This window comes from Stegastes partitus, unplaced genomic scaffold (genome assembly GCF_000690725.1).
Source record: "Stegastes partitus isolate 25-593 unplaced genomic scaffold, Stegastes_partitus-1.0.2 Scaffold246, whole genome shotgun sequence".
Lineage (NCBI taxonomy): Eukaryota > Metazoa > Chordata > Actinopteri > Pomacentridae > Stegastes > Stegastes partitus.
Window position 1 is genome coordinate 386,618 of NW_007577977.1, and position 19,647 is coordinate 406,264.

The following is a 19,647-nucleotide window of genomic DNA, read 5'->3' on the forward strand; positions in this document are numbered from 1 at the left end:
AGTAAATGTGGAGCTTCAGCTTGTGTTGAATCACCTTCTCCCTCTTTAAGTTGTGCTTTGAATCACATTGTTTTCTCTGGTGCTCTTCTCAGTCTGCAAACCAGACAGTTAATTTCTTTCTGTCTTCTCTTTCTTTCTTTCTTGGACTCCCCCCTCCCTAGTAGGAATGTCACATGTGGCAGATGCTCCTCCCCTCAGCTCAGAGATGGGTGAGGGGAAAAAGGGGGTGAAGGGCCATGAGGGAGCGATGTGAGTAAGGAGTATGTGGAGGAGGAGGAGGTGTGTGCTGCTCTGCTGCCGCTGCTGCTGAAAATCCACTCCAGACAGATGCATTTCCTCCACTCCGGCACGACCAGGCGGCTTTGAAACTTGCAGCGCTCTGAGTTTTTTAGCTCCTCCATCAGAGAGGAGGAAGCTCCCCAGACCACCACAGGCTCATCCTTTTGTTCTCTCCATCCCTTTCATGTCTTCTGCTGCAGTCTGGTGACCCGACACAGCGACTCTCTGCATCTGCAGGTCAGATGTTCAGTTATTTTCACAGCTAGTTTGAGATTCGTGGATATTCCTGGAGCACGTCTGCTCTGCTTCAGTCAGTGCTCAGTAAGAGAAATGAGGGCCGAGGTGGTGGTCGTGCTGCTCGGGTTGACCCTGTGCTGCGTCCTGGTCTGTGCTCAAGATGACACTAAACGCTCTAGAGGAACAGTTCAGGTGAGAGAAGAAGGACTCCTGAAGCACCGAGGGGAAGATGAAGGGGTAATGTCAGATGAGCCGGCAGCTGAAGTGGTGGAAGAGGACAGGACGAAACCAAAGAAGAAGAAAACACCTGAGGAAATAGAGGCAGGTAAGTAAGAGCTGCTGCAGTCAAAACTAATTCAAGAGACCTATTTCAACTATTGAAATAAAGCTTGGTTGTAAAACAACCAACAAGTGCTTAAGTTGCAAACATTATTTTCTTGGGTTGAGTTGACATAATAAAGTTGCATCAACTTAACTTTGTGTATGATTTAAACTAAATTCTGCATTAGTTAATTTGAAACTAAATACAAGCTGAGCTTTGATTGCAGAGGGAACTCTAATTCCTCTGACTCACTGTAGTTTGCCAGTTGAACATAACTTAAAGAGAAGTTTTCAGAACTTAAAAAGAAATGTTGCATTATACCAGTATTTTTAAGTTTACAATCAGAAACTCAGTCTGAATCAAGGATTCAAGCATTTATGTGCAAAAATGTGAAGGTTTACATAAGATTTTTCCTCCTTCTGAACTGTCAGCTAGAGCTTGCAGACAAAAAACTGAGGATACACAGTCAGTAAGAACTGCAGTCAATCTCTGAGGTGGCAGAACATTTGGCTTGAACTGAAAGGAAACTGTTATCGAGTGCTCTGCTTCCAGGGTATCCAGAGACAAAAACAAATTTCTTTCCCTTACCGGAAGAGTTGGGGATTTTGTTTTGATGAAAATATGTCAGTGATTCAGAGATGACGGGGCAGAACCTTACAGTTGGTGGTCTGACATTTTCTTGGCAGCAGCTTCCATGACCTGTTTTCTCTGTCATCAGAGCAGGTTGTGTGCTCAGCTACATATAAAAGTTTTAGGGGCTTGTTTTGTCCAACACAACAATCAGAAAACAAGCTTTTGTTGTGCGAGTGCTTCAATTACATCTACAAGAAAGGCACATCTGTGAAAAACACAAAGCATGAGCAACTGTGGAAATATTTCCACTACGATTTTCCATGAGGGAGCAGACAGGGTTTATGAGGCGGCCCACTTTCAGTAGCCCTGATGCAATGAAACGGATGTTCTGAATGTTAACTTTCCGCTGTATGAAGCAAAACCACAAGTGGAGCAGCCAAAGCTTTTCATGTGAGGCTGATTTAAGTTACATAAAAGGCCATAATTACAAAACCCAAAGAGACACAGAACAATTTTTCATCTCTTGAGCTTTGTTTATCCAGCCAGGCCTCTGCTGAGCGTGCAGCATCTTTTTCAGCTTTGACTCACAGTCATACTAACACAGCTCAGTGTAAGATTTGTATGGCCTCTGTCAGGGCCTTCTGGTATCTTCTCTTTTTTGTTTTTTTTTGGTAACATTTACTAGAGTCATGGATAGATTAACCTGTAAGAGGGTAAAGCTGGGTTTGTACTTGATGTTGCATAATTTTGAAAAAAAAAGAAGGAAGAAAAGCATTGCTATGTTTTTTTTTCCTGTGATAAGAAAAAATACATACACAAAATCCTCATCTTCTTTTTTTTGGTAACACCTGTGGGCACTTAGGAAAATTTGATTTCTGTTTTTTTCAGGTTTGTAAAATAAATAATCAAAGAAATGCTTTATGATTTATGATATTATAATTGCGTCATACTTCACCAAAGTCTTTTTTTTTAAGTTTTCTGTACTTCTAGCCATGGTTGTGTTGTTTCCACTGAGGTGTAGGATTTTATATTGCATTAAAATGAGTCCACAGTGAGTAAAAATGCGACAGAACCCAAAAACACCCTGGAACTGCTTGGTGTTCAGAGGGTTAAATGCTCAAACTGATTGTTCTCTCATGTAGTGGGAACAATTGCAAAACACTGCTGACAAAGTACCTGTTTTGATCAACATCATCCTTTCGGTCACTAAAATATTTCTCAATAACTAATCTCTGAACAGTTTACTTCCTTTTCTAACTCTACATGCCAATGAACTCTGTGTCTTTGAAATGATGAGGAAAAGTTCAAGCATTTATCTGAGGACATTTTTGTCAATGAAGTAGCTGATCTTGCACCACAATATCCAGCTGTTGTGACTATAGCACTTTTCTACTTTTTTTATAGATTTGTTTAGACTCCGGCAGCACTTGGTTAAGGTCAGAGAAAGATTGTGGTCTGGTTTGATATAGAAAAAGTCCACAGTGATTCATTTATTTGCAGTTTTACCAAAACCACCATCTTTCTTTTTTACTTTAATCCAGTTGCTTTTGTTGTCTAAACCACAGAGGAGAGGCTGAATGTGAATCCCCAGTCCCTGATGTAGGCAAGTTGTACGCCCTCCATACACCCCCACCTCCATCTGCCAGATTTGATGTAGTTCAAAGATGTAGAGCTTCAGTCAATAGAACTCCAAACATTAAATGGAATTGGAAAAATGATATAGGTGTGAAGAAACTTAATGTAAGATACAGGGTAGCTTTGCTGGATGTGAGTTACTATAAAGAAGAGTCTTTCTTCTTAACTTTCTTAGAGTTGTTTCAGCTCTGTCCACTGGTAACAGAGAGAAGAACAGAAAAGCCAATCACAGCATGAGACTGACTCCCTTCCAGCACAAACTCTTTAGTCTTTGAGAAGTTGAGTGCCAGATTATTGAGGGAACACCAGGTAGTGAGGTTCAGGACCTCCTCTCTGTAGGCCATCTCATCATTGCTGTGAATCAGCCCAACCGCACTACTGTCATCTGCAAATTTGACAGATGTTGCTGCTGTGAGCTGGTGCACAGTCGTGGGTGTACAAGACGTACAGCATGGGGCTGAGCACACAGCCCTGAGTGCTCACTGTCAGCACTGAGGAGTGGTGGGGCCCCAACCTGACCGACTGCAGACGGTTGGTGACAAAGTCTCTGATCCATCTGCATCTGTTTAGCCGGTGTCCAGTTAATGACTGATATTAGAAGAGGATTGGTGACAAAAAAAATATATTTTAAGGTTAAAAAATTTTACTAATATTTAGTCTTGTATCACTGACGATCATTGCAACATAACTAAGTTCTGCAATAACAACTATTCATCATCACGCATGGTACATTAATAGCTGTGGCAATGCTGAACCAAAATAAGGGAGTGGAATGACCAAATCATTAGCTGGTGCGACCAATGAAGAAAGTTGGTAGAACCAGTGCTACCATTGGAAAAGTTAGTCTGGAGCCCTGTAACAGAATGGTCAAGTGCAAGAAACCACATACAATAGCTGAGGATCTCATACTCCCCACTGCTCTTGATATGGTGTCAACAATGACTGATAAGACTAGTGCCTTTGTGTTTCAACTGCAGTGGGCAATCCAACAGTCACTATGTGTTGTTGCACCAATGCAACAAAAAATACTAGTTATGTACCTCGTATTCTATGTAGGAAACAGAGCACCAGAGTTTAGCTATGTTAGCTTACATGGGGAATATGACATTGTTGATGGGGATGTTAGAGAGAAGATTGGTACTGGACGAAGACATCAAGAGTGCAAAATAAAATGGTGCATGTTGTTCTCTTTGACTTTCATCAATCAACATCAAGCCTTGCGCAGCAGTTTCTGAAGGCCAGTTGAGTTTAGATGTACCAGCCAAAGAGGAGGTCATTATTCTTCCCTGAAAGCGACCCTCGAAGATTTCTACAGGAGCAGTTGTTGTGGTCCAATAACTCTCAACGGCCATCAAATTCTAGTCTATTGTTTTAGTGCCAGGACCCAACAGAACATTTTTTTGTAATGAGACAATCAATAATGTTAACATCGCCTGTCAGTGGTTTTGATGTTTTTTATGTGTCTTTTCTAAGTACATTAACAGAAATGCCAGGAACAGGTGACCACTCTGTAAACAGAGGAGGAGTAATGTTCTGGCTGTGAGGGACTGCTGAGTTGACGTAGCAGTGGAACATCAGCAAACATGTCTAGCAGAAGAAAACAAGCAGCCCTCTGTGTTGGATGATGGTTGTATAGCGAGGGAGGATTAAAAACCCTTAAGCCTTTTGAAGATCTCCTCTCTGTAATATTCCATGTAACTCCACCTACTTTATAGTTTCAAGTTTATAAGCAGTTTGTCATCAGACGCTTTAGAGGGAGTAACTCAACACCTCTGCATGTCTGAGTCTGGAGACCCATCTGTTAGCCTCTTTATATTCAAAAACAAATCTGAAAACATTTACTGTACACACAAAGTTAATTGTACCTTAAAAGTTTAGGTTAAATGAAGGTATTTAGTTCGTTCATTGGCTTGTCTAACATAAAACTAACTGGTAAGTTATATAAGGCATCTCATGATGAACTGCTACAGACCTTAGGAAGTTTAAACTGAATTTAAAAAAAACCCTGGTTTAAAATTTTATTAAGATAATACATTTGTTATGTATGGCATATTACAAGCAAACATGTCACCTTAACAAAGTATGTGTAGATTCTCAGTCATCCAGATCATGGTAATCATAGGAGCTTAAGTAAAATACAACTTTACTTCTCTTTAAGGTTCTTGAAGACCTTTTACCCACCTCTCAATCAAGAGGTTTCTTCCATTCTTTGAAGAACTGATGGAAGAAAATAAAAAAACTGTTTCAGTTATTCATCAGCATTGTTTGGACAACACTATGGAAAACTAGATGATCATACAATGGATTGTAACTGACAGTGGTACTGTTCTTAAATGATACTTATTGACCTCTGGAGGAGGAGATCAATAGATAAAAAAAAACAGCTCCTTCCATTTCTTAGATGTGTCGAGAGCTAACTATATGGTTGGCTGTTTCCTCATGTTTCTAGTCTTTATGCTAAGCTCAGTTAGCCATGTTCTTATTCTAGTCTAACAAAACCAGATTTCTTGTTGCCTGAAAAGGAGCAGCTGTTGCGACTACAACAGAAAACATGTGGTATCTATTTCTGACATTCAGAGATTCTGCTGACCTGTCAGATTACCCTACACATTGAAAGATGACATTAAAGCCTATAGAGTATGAAAATGTGATGCTAAAGCAGAATGGCATGTTGGGAGTGAGACAGGGCTCCTCAAATAGGAGACTGACATTGATCTTTTCCTGTCACGAAAGCAAATGAACCAATTTCCCAAAAGAGATGTGACTCATTCCGTCAGCTTCATGACCTTTCCTCAAACTCAGTCTGCTCTTACATAACAACTTCATCATGAACAGCACTGACTGTCACAGAAGATTATTAATCCTTGGCAGACACCTCAGCTCTTAGTGCTTTCTCGTTTGGTCTCAGGCCCAAACAAGCTAATGACCTGGCTGAGTTCTCTTTCAGAACCAGGAGGCCCATTCACTAATTCTTCCCTGGAACCAGGTCCTGCTTCATTTCTGTGCTCCAGCAGTGTCTGTCTGTCTGTCCGAGTGTTTTATTGGTGCAGATTGATAGTTGCTGTAAAAACATCTGTGCTGGCAAACAAAGGAGACTAAAGAGAAACATTCAGCAATGTAACCTCAATAAAAGCAGATAAAGTGCCACACAGCTGTGTCATATGTCTCTTTCATACACACATACAAACATGCTATATATTGTTTGCCCATCTGTCTGAAGCCAGGGCAAAGAAGGCAGCAGAAAAAGAGGCCAAGGCGAAGAAGCAGAAAGTTCCGAAGCCCACCAAAAAGCCCAAGCTTCCAAAACCAACCAAGAAACCTAAACCACCAAAACCGACAAAGAAGCCAAAGACCCCAAAACCCACCAAAAGCCCAAAGACGACGACCACAGCACAGCTGGATATCAGACGGCCTTCTCTGGACGAGGAGGAAGAGAAGCTGCTCATAGAGCTTGGCTGGGACACTTGTAAGTACATTTCAGTTTTATCTTTTTGGTTATAGATTATGAACATTATTCAGTCTTTGTCTCTCTAAATTTGGTTTCAAGATGGGTTGAGATTCCAGCCTTACTAGCCTTTTATCTGCATCTTTACAGTTATTCGACCTGTGACGCCTGGAAGGGAGGAGCCTGTTGAACCAGACCTGGGTAAGACTTTCATGGATCACTGAACTGGTTCTCGCTGGCAAAATAAAGTGATACTCTGTAAAGCTGAAAGAAAGAATACATTTATTACATAAACCATGACAAGGTAATCTTAATTAAAAACAAATAAAATGACAATTATTGGCTTAAATTGCAAAAACACAAATTTATGGTAATATTTAGTTTAACATTTGGATACCATTCATCCATTATCTATACGCAACTTAATCCAGCTTAATCCTCACTAGGGTCGCGGGGGGCTGGAGTCTATCCCAGCTGACTCAGGCAGGGGACACCCTGGACAGGGACAGTCTATCGCAGGGCTACACTTAGAGACAGACAACCAAGCACACTCACAGTCACACCTACGGACAATTTAGAATCATCAATTAACCTCAACATGTTTTGGACTGTGGGAGGAAGCAGGAGAACCCAGAGAGAACCCACGCTACATAGGGAGAACATGCAAACTCCACACAGAAAGATCTCGGGTGTCCGTACTGGGACGAACTGGGGATCTTCTTGCTGCGAGGTGACGGTGCTAAATACCAAGCCACCTTGCAGCCCCATTTGGATACCAGTTATGTCTAACTATATTTACTCAATACAGTAATGAAAATTGGGTGTCCGCCCAAGAATCAAACTTTAGTGCTAAACCACTAAACCTAAAGTATGCAACAGAAGTGATTGACTTTGTTTGAAATCATTTACATGTAAAATGCTTCTAAATTGTTTTACCTTACAGTAATCACTTTTTTTTCCTTTTTGCTCAAGCTTTACCTTTCTCTTTAAAATAAACCAAATGTGTTCTGTTGGATTCAAGTCAAACGGCATACTTGATCAGGTCAAAGTTTTCATTTTTTTCTTCTGTAGAAAGTCTTGTGATTTAGTGCTTTGGATGGTTATCATGCAGGAATATTCCTCTTCTGCCAAACTTCTGCAGACTGGGAGTCATCTTGTCAGCTAGTGTTCTAGTGTAGCCACAGACATTCATGGTGCATCTTTAACTATCATCTCCCCAACACCTTTTACAGTGATTTAACCCCAAATCATCACACTACTGCCTACATGCTTCACTGATAGGACTATGCAATCATTGTGGTAGTCCTGGTAAGGTTCACACCAAACAGGCTGGACCCCTTTTTATCAAGGTTCATTTTGCAGTTTTGGGCTGAAACACAAGCAAAGTGTTTTGTCTGTTTGTTTTTTGATGTTGTCTATAGAGGCTGATGTTATGAACTGTTCTTCACACTCTCACAGAAACTTTCATTTCCATTGATAAACCCTGTGCCAAGTCTGAAGTAGCTGCCAGTCCTGTTTTTCACAGTTAAACTGTGAAAGCAGTGCACTGTCCACTGCAGCTAGTGGTACTCTTGGTCATTCTATACCTCCTTATTACCTCGGCAACTGTGTTTTCAGTGATCACAGGGTTTGTAACTTGTGAGACAGTGATCACAGCTGTATTCACTTTTGTTGCATTGTCTTTGCACTTTGTGGCCTGTATTTATATTATAGCATTTCTAAAGAAAGGAGAAAATATTGTACTATTGTCTAATGTGTATATATGTGTGTATATTGTGTCAACATTTCCATAGATTTGCAGTTAAATTCTTAATACAGCCTCCCCTCTCTTTGTCATGCAGTCGACGTCTCCAAGAAGCCAACACCTCCAACAAAAACTCGAAGTGAGCCTGACGCTGACTACTGGGATGCCAGACGTAGGTTTCATCAACATCCTCTCATTCAGAGCCAGAGCTTTTATGAAGCCTTTTATTACAACACTTAGAGGTTCCAGTGGGCTGTGAGGACTGTGAAAACGGAAGATTTTTACGTTTGACAATAAAAACACATGGAGGCTGCTGCTCTCCATTAAACTGATATATTATTTAGACGTGTTCAACATGCAAATGAAGACAGACCACTGGGTAAACAGTCAAAGCATAATGCCTTCCACTCTGCAAAACCCAGAAAGACGTATTTTTTTAAAGTAAAATGTCTGCAGGTCCTAAAACTGACCATATGTATAAATCAGGCTTTTTCAGAGAGGAAACATCTGATGTTTCTTGTCAAAGTGTCTGAAACAAAGTAAAAGGTCTTTGAAGTCAGTAAAATATGACAAAATAGTCTTTTTTCAGTGCCTGTGGCTCTGTCCATCTGTCTGCCTCATAGCTGATAAAGATATCAAAACAATAATGTCAAATCTAGCATGTGATTTTTTTCATGAAGTGGAGCAGGAAGCTCTCCAAAAGGGACATACGGAGTCCCCAAATGAACACATGGTGACCAAATGATGTTCTCAGTGAACAACAAAAAAAAAAGTAGCCCTTACGGCATAATGTTTCTGTGAGTCATTAGAACTGTTGAAAGTCTGAGTTCCCAGAAGCAAACATGATTTTTGCCTCAACCTGCATTTAAAATACATTAATTACTGTACATACATTAAAAAAATAAAAATATTCTGCTCTCATCGGCACAATTATTAAGCCATGACCAACTCAGTTGTAATAAATGCACAGACTTTGAGGTTGAACTGCAGGTTGTGTTTACACAGAGCAGAGAGGAGATGAAGAGAAAACAAAGCATACTGGACCAAAAAATAAAAATATTCTGCTCTCATCGGCACAATTATTAAGCCATGACCAACTCAGTTGTAATAAATGCACTGTCACAACGAGTCAAGGACGTGAACCCAAATGCAAGACTCAAAACACTTCGGCTCAAAGTTCTCTTAACGGATTTATTTAAAGACAAAGTATCAACTTAAAATCTCTGCAAAAACGATAAACACAAAATGTCACTCAAGTGAGGAAAATATGAAAACCGAAAATCACTCTTACGAGGAAACAAGTTACTTGGAAAATCAAAAAGCAAAACCTTAACTTGGCAGGATCATAACATTACAAAGTAGCAACAAAACATTAACAGAATCGAGGCAATACAAAGTAGCAAATAAAACGTTAACAAGACTGTGGAAATACAAGAAAGAAAACAAAATCTGAATTTGGCAAGATCGTGGCATGGATGGCTAGGACGACGGATCTGGTACGTAGAACAAGATGAACTGGCACAGGACAAAGGGAGACGCAGACTATATATACACACAAGGGGCAACGAGGAACAGGTGGAGAACATTAGGGCGAGGTAGACAATCAGACACAGGTAACACAGGAGGAAGGGCAAGTCACCTGACACAGAAGGGGAAAAGATTTTCAAAATAAAACTCACAAGACATACTACAAGACAAAAACCTAACAACGGGTTCGAGACATGACATGCACAGACTTTGAGGTTGAACTGCAGGTTGTGTTTACACAGAGCAGAGAGGAGATGAAGAGAAAACAAAGCATACTGGACCAAAAAATAAATGCAGTGTAGCTCAGAAACAGTATACAGAGAAGCAAGTTGCTGGAAGATACATAGTACATGGTGCAACATCTTTCTGGAGTGGATATGCAGAGTAAAACCACCTAGTTTGAAGAGGTTGTAAAAATGCAATTAGTTAAATAACTATTGAATATACATTATGTAAAAAAAGCTCATTCTAGCTAATTCTTTGTTATGTTTAACTAAGAAATGTCACTTTTTCTTTTTTGTAGTTTATAATATTAGAATTGTGTCATACTGCACAGAAGAAATTTCTGAGTTCTCTCTACATACAGCCATGGTTGTGCTGTTTCTTTTGAGGTGCAGGCATTTATATTACAGAGAAAAATGAGCGGGCAGTGAGGAAAAGTGTACCAAGAGCAAAAACACCCAGAAGCTGTTTGGCGCTTAGAGTCTCAAATTGATGCTACTTGTGTGAGCACCATGTGTGTCTATGACAGGAGAGTAATGAGTTCTTCCTGCAGATGTCTTTCCCTGGTGATGCAGAATTTGCTGTTTTCGTCATAGATGAGGTGCCTGGTGGATACCCTGACAACATGAGAGACGTCACAACTACAGAGGTCATCATGTACATACCAGGTATTCGTCTGCAGCACAATGTAGAGTTGTGCCATTTACAATTTGTCTCATTTTAAAATTTTGGCATATAACACTGGGAGATAAAAGATAGAACTGAAAGTGTAGAGTTGGGTTGAGGTCGGTGTGCCTCACTAAAGGGTCATGATGGCATCAAGTAAAGCCTTTATCACATATTTGCTTGTGTTTCAGAGGAAACTACCACCGTCCCATACGTTGGTCCCTGGTATGAAGAATACGACTACGCTGACTGTATGTCTGTTTCCTATCAATAACCAGAAAAGTGCTAATTGCTACATATGCTGCAAGTCTTGATCAAAGCAGTAATAATGAGGTACTTTCTGTGTCCACAGTGGCAGCTAAAAAACAAGAGGAAGAGGAGGAGAGAGCTCGAAAGGAAAAGGCTGAAAAAGGTTTTTATCTGGCTTTTGTGAAAACTGTAAATTCTTGTTATTGAACAAAAGAAAGAACAAGGCTGATGATTTTCATTTTATTGCTTACTGCACCCATACAGACCCTACAAACTGCGCCACCTACAAAACTTGTAGACAACACTCCAGTGACATAGGAAGACAATAAACCATGGCAGATCAAAAATACCAATACAAGCCCGATGGGTCCAACAACAAAACCTTTACTTGAATGTTGGCTTGGAATGTTTCAGTGTATTGCAATGGGAGCCGTTGTATAAATTAATGCAAATTAAGTAATGGTTCTTGCTGCTGTAATGCACATGTTCTTTGTGGTTTGGCTATCCCAAAGGTTGAACATTACCGTTACTATGTGCTTCCATCATAGTGTCATGTACACGTAGGTGTGGATTGAAGGGGCCATGGTTTGTCGGGTCTGCAAGGCTGCAAGGGTCATAACAAAGTTCCAAGACACCGTAAGAAAAAAAAAAGCTTGATTTAAATTTGACTGCCATTCCCATCAAGGTAGACTCCTTGTGCAGCAATACTCTGCTCCCAGTGCTCCTGCAACATTCGTAATGTTCCTCAGCAGTCACATTCATGTAAAGAGCCGTCTGTGATGACGGCTGAGTCTCCTAAATGATGTCAAAGCATTGGCCCTTAAATTTGGCTTTAGTTTTGGGGAAAAGGAAGGCAGTGAAGGGAGCAAAATCTAGTGAGTAGGGTCGAAGGAGAGCAACAGTCGTGTTGTTGCAGTCTAGAAACCCACTGTGACACAGAACAGAACAGGTTGGAGCGCCCAAATGACATAGTGTTTGAAAATGCCTCTGAAAGTTAAAGTAGATCTCTGCATTGACACTCCGACCCTGGGGGACCAATTCACGGTGCACAAATACGTGAATGTTAAAGACAAGAACGAGCATACTCCTGGAGCTCCTGACCTGATGCTCTTTCTCCGGTTCTGGAGACTGCAGCTGTTCTACTTTGAAAACTGTTCACAGACCCACATCTCATCACCAGTGATGATCCTTCACATGAAGTTTGAATAATTTCATGTGATCTTTGAGTGGCCGGGGCATCCAGACTAACATACATTGGTAGAAACCCTATTGGAATCTGTTGTTAAACACTTTGTGATCACTTTCATAGTCAGAAATGACTAGGAAACATACACATTGTTGGTTTTGCACTTTCAAAGCAATTGTTGACTATAAAAGAACACAGAATGACACCAGACTTCTTCTATTTCCTTAATTAGAAATTCTTAAGGGATGATAGTCATGGGAGGAGGGGGAGGAATTCCAAACAGCTGCACTGCTCACTGTCCTGTTGTGGACACTTACATAAAGCTCAGATGGGTGATTTGATGAGATCAAGAAACAAGAAAGGATGACTGAAAAAACCAATATGTTAAGGTCTTACGCAACAGTTTAGCCTCCAGAAAATTCAAACGAGATGTAACAGAAATCCACTCTGGAATCCTAGCAGACTGAAGTGACCCATATCTCAGACAGAAAACACATGAGTGGAAATGAAGGTGAACTGTACAAGCACATATGGAAGTGTTTTGTGCGTCAGTGGCTTGCTGGAGAGTGAGGTCCATATGAAAGCATGTTTTGACACATATTGTTTTCTCGTTATGCTCTGGAAGCCGAGCGACTGAGAAAGAAGTGGGAGGAGGAGGAAGAGGAGCGCCTGAAGCAGATTGCAGTGCCTGCTGAGCCAAAAAGTACGACAATCCGCTCCGTTTGAAGTTTGAGCTTTTTGCATTTAAAAAAATACATTTCCCTGTATGAACACACACATCTGTTAAACTTCTGTGCCTGTTATTAAACTACTACACTGTCTTTTAGGAGTAGTATGTTCATTTTACAGGGACATTTGTTAAACAGATTCTGTCTGTGTGTGTTTTGTTTTCCTCTCAGAGTGTCCTCCCCTGGGTTTGGAGTCTCACCGGGTGGAGGACGACCAGCTGCTGGCCTCCTCTCAGTCTCACCACGGCTTCGTGGCTCAGAGAGGACGCCTCAACATGCAGGTATATGTGATCTACACACAAAGCATCTAAGCCTGTTTTACCCGACAGTGGAGCCACAGCTAATTTTCAAATAAATATGCAACCTTTAAATGAAACCTTTTAATACACTGAACTCCAAGCAGTTTCTGGGTGTCTTTCTGTTTTTTGCTCCTGTCACATTTTTCCCCTTGGTGGGCTCATTTTTTACTCCCAATATAAAGTCTTGCATCTGTATAGAAGCAGAACAACCATGGATCTAAGTAGAGAGAACTCAGAAATGTCTTTGGTAAATTATGACAGTTTTCATAGAAAGTTATAATTTTCTTGGAATTATATATTTTTACAAAAAAGGAAACAACCTGGAATCAACATGTCCACATTTATCTAAGTGTACACAAGTTTTACCAACGCTGGGGGAAAAAATGGTAGCTGACATGCTACAGATATTGCACTATTTACATTTAGGTTGTTTGTGTACTTGTCGCCTCTATGCACTGTGTAAACACAGCCTGCAGTTCAGCTGAAAAATTACAGATTTTTTTATTATCATGGGACTTTTGGTCACAGCTGAATCCATCATGGCTTCATGGTTGCACCAAGGAGCACAGAAGTTTTTTGTTTTTTATATAATGTGGTTATTATAAGCGGTTAATTTTAGACAAATTATTATAGACATGTAGACTTATATAAATTCACCAGTACATCAGAACTGGTGTTAATCTAAGCTCAGCATTTCAGATTTTTAGACTTTATTTTCCCCGTGGGGAAATTCTTTTCCACAGCACCATTCTACTTGACTTACATTAACATTACATTAACAGGACACACATTATACAAAAACACACATTCTACAAAGTACTGTTCACTTATAAGTGTGGTTTTTGCTCTGTCCAGATCACCTTGGCCTTTTGTTAAATGTTGCAATAATGGATGGCATTAGGCTTTTGCCTAGTCCTGCTCGTCTGCATCTTAGTGTTCTGTATCTATGTCCTGAGGGGAGGGGGGGTGAGGTATGTGTTCAGTAGGTGTTTTATTTCATCAAGAAAACAGTTATCGGTCTCTAACTTTAGCATGTAAACTCTGTGTGCAGGGCTCTGATAATGAGGACGATCTGTATGGAGGCGCCTGGTGTGCAGAACCAGAGGAGCACAACCATTATTTTGAGGTGGACGCCCGGCGAGAGGTGGAGTTCACTGGGGTCATCACTCAGGGAAGGAACTCAGAGCAACAGTGAGCTATGCTAAAACGTCACTTCATAAAATCCTTGTACTGACATCTGAGGTCTCAATAGTATTTTTATGTTTTAAATGTCCTAACATTTAATCCTGATGGAAATAATTCTAGGCTAATTATTGTCATTTCCATCCTAGTGAGGATTTCGTGTCATCCTACTACGTGGCCTTCAGTAACGACAGCCGTGACTGGACTGTGCTGCACGATGGCTACGCTGAATGGGTGAGTGGAAACTGAACAAAACCAACAATTAATAACACATCACAGCATTACAGCTCCTTCCTCTGTGATCCTCTCCTGCAGTTGTTCTACGGGAACGTGGACAAGGACACGCCGGTGATGAGTCAGTTTAATGCTCCCGTGGTGGCACGATACATCCGGATCTTGCCTCAGAGCTGGAACGGCAGCTTGTGTCTCCGAGCTGAGATCTTGGCCTGTCAGCTGCCCAGTTAGTATCACTGAAAACACTCCTCAGAGCTCCAACACAGCACCACTGACACTCACAGTCATGCTCAATAGCGAAATAAGACTGAAGTTACCAGATTAGCAACAAATTTAAAGTTTATTAAGGATAAAACTCAACAAAATCTAAAATTTTGACATTTACCTCAAGAATCTAAGTATTAAAGTTAAAATTTCACAATATTACATATAACATACATTTATCTGATGAATTTAAATATAATGGTGGCGGAATATTAAAGTTTTATGGTGCAGTGAGGTGCATTTAATTGATCCTCCAAAGTTGTAGCTGGATGAAGTGAAAAAAGGTTAAAGTTTATATACTGTTGAGTAACAACACATCTGTTTTATGAGCTGCTAATGTGTTTTGAGTAACTAAAGCTCCAGCTGTCAGATACATGCAGTTAAGCAGAAAAGAAAAAGTAAGTGGACATGTACAACTTGTTCAATACTCCAGTAAAATGTACTCAGTTACTTTCACTACTGCAGAATAGACTTAATGTTGTGCGTGTTTCTAGCAGCTGCTATTATCAGGGAATGGTGGAAACACTTAGCAGTCCTCTTGTAGTGCAGTTACATAACACATGTTTTAGCTCTGAGGTTGCTGAGTTCCTGTTGTGAAACAGACTTTTGTGTATCACCACAGTTAGGTGAAACTGTTCTCCCTCCAAGTTTGGCAAAAGTTGTGTTTTTTCTTCCAGTGGAAGGCGACGTATTGCTGAGAAAGTTGTGACTCATGGGGTCATAAAACTCTTACAAAAGCTTCTTAGTTCATGAAAAGTTGGTTTATTAAAGATTTGAGTAATGTTAGACAGAGAGGAAGCCTGATAGTCCCAAAGATATCTACTTATTATTTCTGTCTTTACAATTTAATTGACTGCAAATCTGTTTGACATTTCTTCACTAAAGTACACGTGTATCAGCTCTGATGGTCCTAAACCTCGTGGTCTTGATCTTGCAGAAGGACGCTACATGTTCAGCTGTTATGTAACAGAGAAAAGGAGGGACATGTAGTATTATTTCACTATAGTAGATCTGATGTTATAGTGTATTGTCATTACCTATTGATCTGTCAATAATTTTCTTTAATAATCAATCAATTGTCAAGTGTATAAAAGGTCAGGAAATTGTGAAAATACTTGTGAATATTACCCAAAACCTACAAGATATCTTATAAATGTCTTGTTTTGTCTCAAACTCCAAAAAGATGAAGAGTTTTATTATTAAAACAAAAAACAAAAAACAAAACATACAATCAAATATTCACATTCAAGAAGCTAAGACCCAGGAATTTTGGTATCTTTGCTTTAAAGAATAGTTTAAGCAATTAATCAACAAAGCATTCAGGTGACCAGTTAAATCACTTTATCCTTTTGGCTTTAGCATACTGATCAGTTTATGGAGACATTAGGGCCCAACAACTGATTTTTGCCTCTTAATATTGCAGGGTCTTAGCCATAAAATTTAAAATAGTAAACTAAGTTTGTATAATATTGTAGGGTCATAACCCTAATACTTTTATGAAACAGAGGTGGAGAAGCCAGCATGATCCATAGAGACACAACAGATGCAGTAATGTGAAATACAACAGGCTGAAATAAATTAGATGATCCTTTAAATAAAATCGTCAACGCAGAAGTTTTACTTGTAATGGAGTATTTTTTAAAGTGAAGTACTTCGAGGTTTACTTAGTAAAAGTTCTTCCTCCAACAATGCTGGTCTTCATATGAGCATGTTGCTTGTTTCAGGCAGCCACCGCAGTGAGAATGAAGTGAACCCGTCCGATGACCTGGACTTCAGACACCACAACTACAAGGAGATGAGACAGGTCTGCTTTTCACTCCAAACACACAGAAGGATGCAGAACGCCAAAGCTTATAAACTGATAATTGTATAAACATCATAACCCACAGTGTGTTTTCTCTCCTAGATGATGAAGGTGATAAGTGAGGAGTGTCCCAACATCACCAGGATCTACAACATTGGTAAAAGCTCGCAGGGCCTGAAGATGTATGCCATGGAGATCTCTGACAACCCTGGAGAGCACGAGACAGGTGGAGAGTTTTACTGTTTCTGCTTCATTAAACTTTACGCTGCTGTAACAGTGTTGCAGAAACTGCACATATTTGGCTTTATAGTGTAGCACAACACAGAGATTACAAAGGAGAAGGAGCACTTCATGGCTCTGACGGCTCATCAGATTTACTGAGAGGCACAAAGAAATACCAAAAAAAAACGAGATCCCGCTAGTCTTGCTAAAAAAACAAATAGAGAAGAAAGCAAATAAGAATCCACAACTGACTCAGCTGTAACCAACTGCCGTGTAAAAAGAATTCAGAGTTTTCAGATGAATTGCAGGCAGTGTTTCCACAGAGCAGAGAGAAGAGAGACAAGAGAGGAAAATAAAACCTACTGGATCAACAAAATAAATGCAGCATGGCTCAGAAACAGTATACAGAGGTGCAAGTTGTTGGAAGATACATTCAGCATGGTGAAACATCTTTCTAGGGTTGATTTGGAGAGTACTGTGAAAAAGTTTGTAGACGTTGTAAAAGAGCACATTAAAAAAACAAGAGTCTTCCTTTTTGTTTAGTCCTAGAGGTTTTGTGGTCTCCAGCATGTTCCTCTTATGTGGTTTAGTACAACTTCAAGGGCAGCCCCTTTCAAAGAGTCACACATGTACAGCTACATAAAACCCAGAGTGCCACTGGAGGAATTTTTGGCCAACCAATTGACTTTTGAGTGTTTTTGGCTGCATGGAGTTGGAAGTGTGTAATTGGCATGAAGTTTCCAGAGCAACGTAAACATGTGTACCTCACTTGTTCTGACTCTTAATGCTTGAAGTAAAATCTCTTAATATGCTTTATCATCTCTAGGCGAACCCGAATTTCGTTACACTGCTGGTCTCCACGGTAACGAGGCGCTAGGCCGGGAGCTCGTCCTCCTGCTGATGCAGTTTCTGTGTAAAGAGTACAATGATGAAAACCCGAGAGTGCGCCGCCTGGTGGATGGAGTGAGGATCCACCTGGTGCCCTCGCTGAACCCTGACGCCTATGAGCTGGCCTTCGAGATGGTACGACGAGCCTGCATGATGACAAGCTGACCGTATTTACCTTATGTGCCAAAAAAAGTACTGCACACTAACAAAGCCCAAAGTCCAAAAGCACCTATTTTCAGAAAACTCTGTCCCTCACCTGCCTGAAACATCTAGTTTGAAGTCCAGACGTTTCTCTGTTACTTATCTACATCACCATGTAACACAATCACATTACGCAGACAGCACTAAATGTGACTGTTACCAGCTATTCAGAGGACCTCTCTCCATTTTTTTCTCACGGATGGACAAAGTTCTGTTTGGGTTTTTTTTTGTTTTTTTTTTCGTGTGGCTACCTAGTCTCGCAGTGCCAGTCAATTCTGTAGAACATAATGGTCTGGCTGCACCCCACTGTCATTCTGCTAAAAGAAGCAAGAAAAAAGGCTCTGACTTGTTTTTGTTTCTTTAAACTAATCACAGTCATCGTGGGCAGAGCTAAGTGAAGGATGCTCTGGTTGGTCTGCATTTCTCAACTACAAAGGGGAAAAGTGGAGTCTTAAATTGAGTTCCACACATCATACAGTTCAGTACACATTGATGCCGAACCAAAAGGCTGATACCAAAAAATGTAGGTGCAAATATGTGTACTGTTGCACCCCTAGTATTTAGTGACACCAAAAAGCTACACCTTAAAAACAGCGCCTCAGCCTGGCCTTTCCTCTGTCCTTCAGGGCTCTGAGATGGGGAACTGGGCATTGGGCCACTGGACTGAAGAAGGCTATGACATCTTCCAGAACTTCCCTGATCTCAACAGCATTTTGTGGGGAGCCGAGGACCGAGGCTGGGTCCCTCGCATCGTGCCCAACCATCACATCCCCCTTCCAGAAAACACCCTCAACGGCTCGGTAAGTTTGTCGTTTCATTTTCACATTTTAAGTCCTTACAGATGTATTGACTTTAAAGCATAATCTCCTTATTGCTCTTGCAGCTTGCAGTTGAGACAAAAGCAATAATTTCCTGGATGGAGCGCACCCCATTTGTGCTTGGAGCCAATCTACAAGGAGGAGAAAAACTGGTCGCGTACCCTTTCGATATGCAGCGACCACCAGTTTCTGTAAGGCTATTTTACAAAGTTATACATTTAAATATTACCTCAGCAACTGTGTTCTCATGTAATCATTAATTACTGTCCGGATGTTTCAGTTGACCGACAGCCGGCGCTGGAGAATCAACAGCGAGATGAACGAGGAGACCTGGGCTCGGATTCAGCGGCAGAACGAAGGCGCTCTGAGGGAGACGCCGGATGACGCCATGTTTCGCTGGCTGGCGATGTCTTATGCCCACAGCCACCTGAGCATGACGGAGACCTACCGGGGCTCCTGCCACGGTGACGACGTCACTGGAGGGCAGGGTATCACCAACAGGGCCAACTGGAAACCAGTGGTTGGCAGTGAGTGTCCACTGTGTCTGTATAGTTTGAATTAATGAGGCAAGATGATGAAAGGAGATAAAAGGAGTGAAAATGTTCTCCTTCCAAACCCTGTACAAAGATAAAAGTGTGTGATGATACTAAAGAAAAAAGATGTCTCTCCTCTCAAGCATCCTGTCTTCTTCTTCCACAGGTATGAATGACTTCAGCTACCTACACACCAACTGCTTTGAGCTCTCCATCTTCTTGGGCTGCGATAAGTTTCCCCACGAGAGTGAGCTGCCTCTGGAGTGGGAGAACAACCGCGAGGCTCTGCTGTCCTTCATTGAGCAAGTAGGTACCTGGACCAGTGAGTACTGGTCGACCTCAGAGCTGAACAGAACTGATTAAAGTCTTTTTGTCGTTTAGTTTTTCTA

The 19,647-nt window shown here is 40.8% G+C and overlaps 1 protein-coding gene across 2 annotated transcripts in view; it reads left to right on the forward strand.

Moving 5' to 3' along the window:
- Positions 1–19,647, forward strand: part of aebp1a (AE binding protein 1a) — a 22,722-nt gene that overhangs the window by 989 nt on the left and 2,086 nt on the right. The window contains exons 2-20 of one of the 2 annotated variants that reach the window (XM_008281809.1): positions 324–841; positions 6,267–6,512; positions 6,642–6,692; positions 8,333–8,407; positions 10,581–10,652; positions 10,842–10,901; positions 11,003–11,062; positions 12,711–12,788; positions 12,985–13,094; positions 14,164–14,303; positions 14,444–14,528; positions 14,610–14,754; positions 16,517–16,596; positions 16,699–16,822; positions 17,645–17,841; positions 18,534–18,707; positions 18,791–18,916; positions 19,006–19,252; positions 19,425–19,564. In XM_008281809.1, coding sequence (XP_008280031.1) covers positions 610–841; positions 6,267–6,512; positions 6,642–6,692; positions 8,333–8,407; positions 10,581–10,652; positions 10,842–10,901; positions 11,003–11,062; positions 12,711–12,788; positions 12,985–13,094; positions 14,164–14,303; positions 14,444–14,528; positions 14,610–14,754; positions 16,517–16,596; positions 16,699–16,822; positions 17,645–17,841; positions 18,534–18,707; positions 18,791–18,916; positions 19,006–19,252; positions 19,425–19,564 — 2,442 coding nt within the window. In that variant the 5' untranslated portion in view covers positions 324–609. Of the gene's footprint in view, positions 1–227; positions 842–6,266; positions 6,513–6,641; positions 6,693–8,332; positions 8,408–10,580; positions 10,653–10,841; positions 10,902–11,002; positions 11,063–12,710; positions 12,789–12,984; positions 13,095–14,163; positions 14,304–14,443; positions 14,529–14,609; positions 14,755–16,516; positions 16,597–16,698; positions 16,823–17,644; positions 17,842–18,533; positions 18,708–18,790; positions 18,917–19,005; positions 19,253–19,424; positions 19,565–19,647 lie in introns of those variants that run through there. The other variant, XM_008281808.1, reaches the window with a different exon arrangement.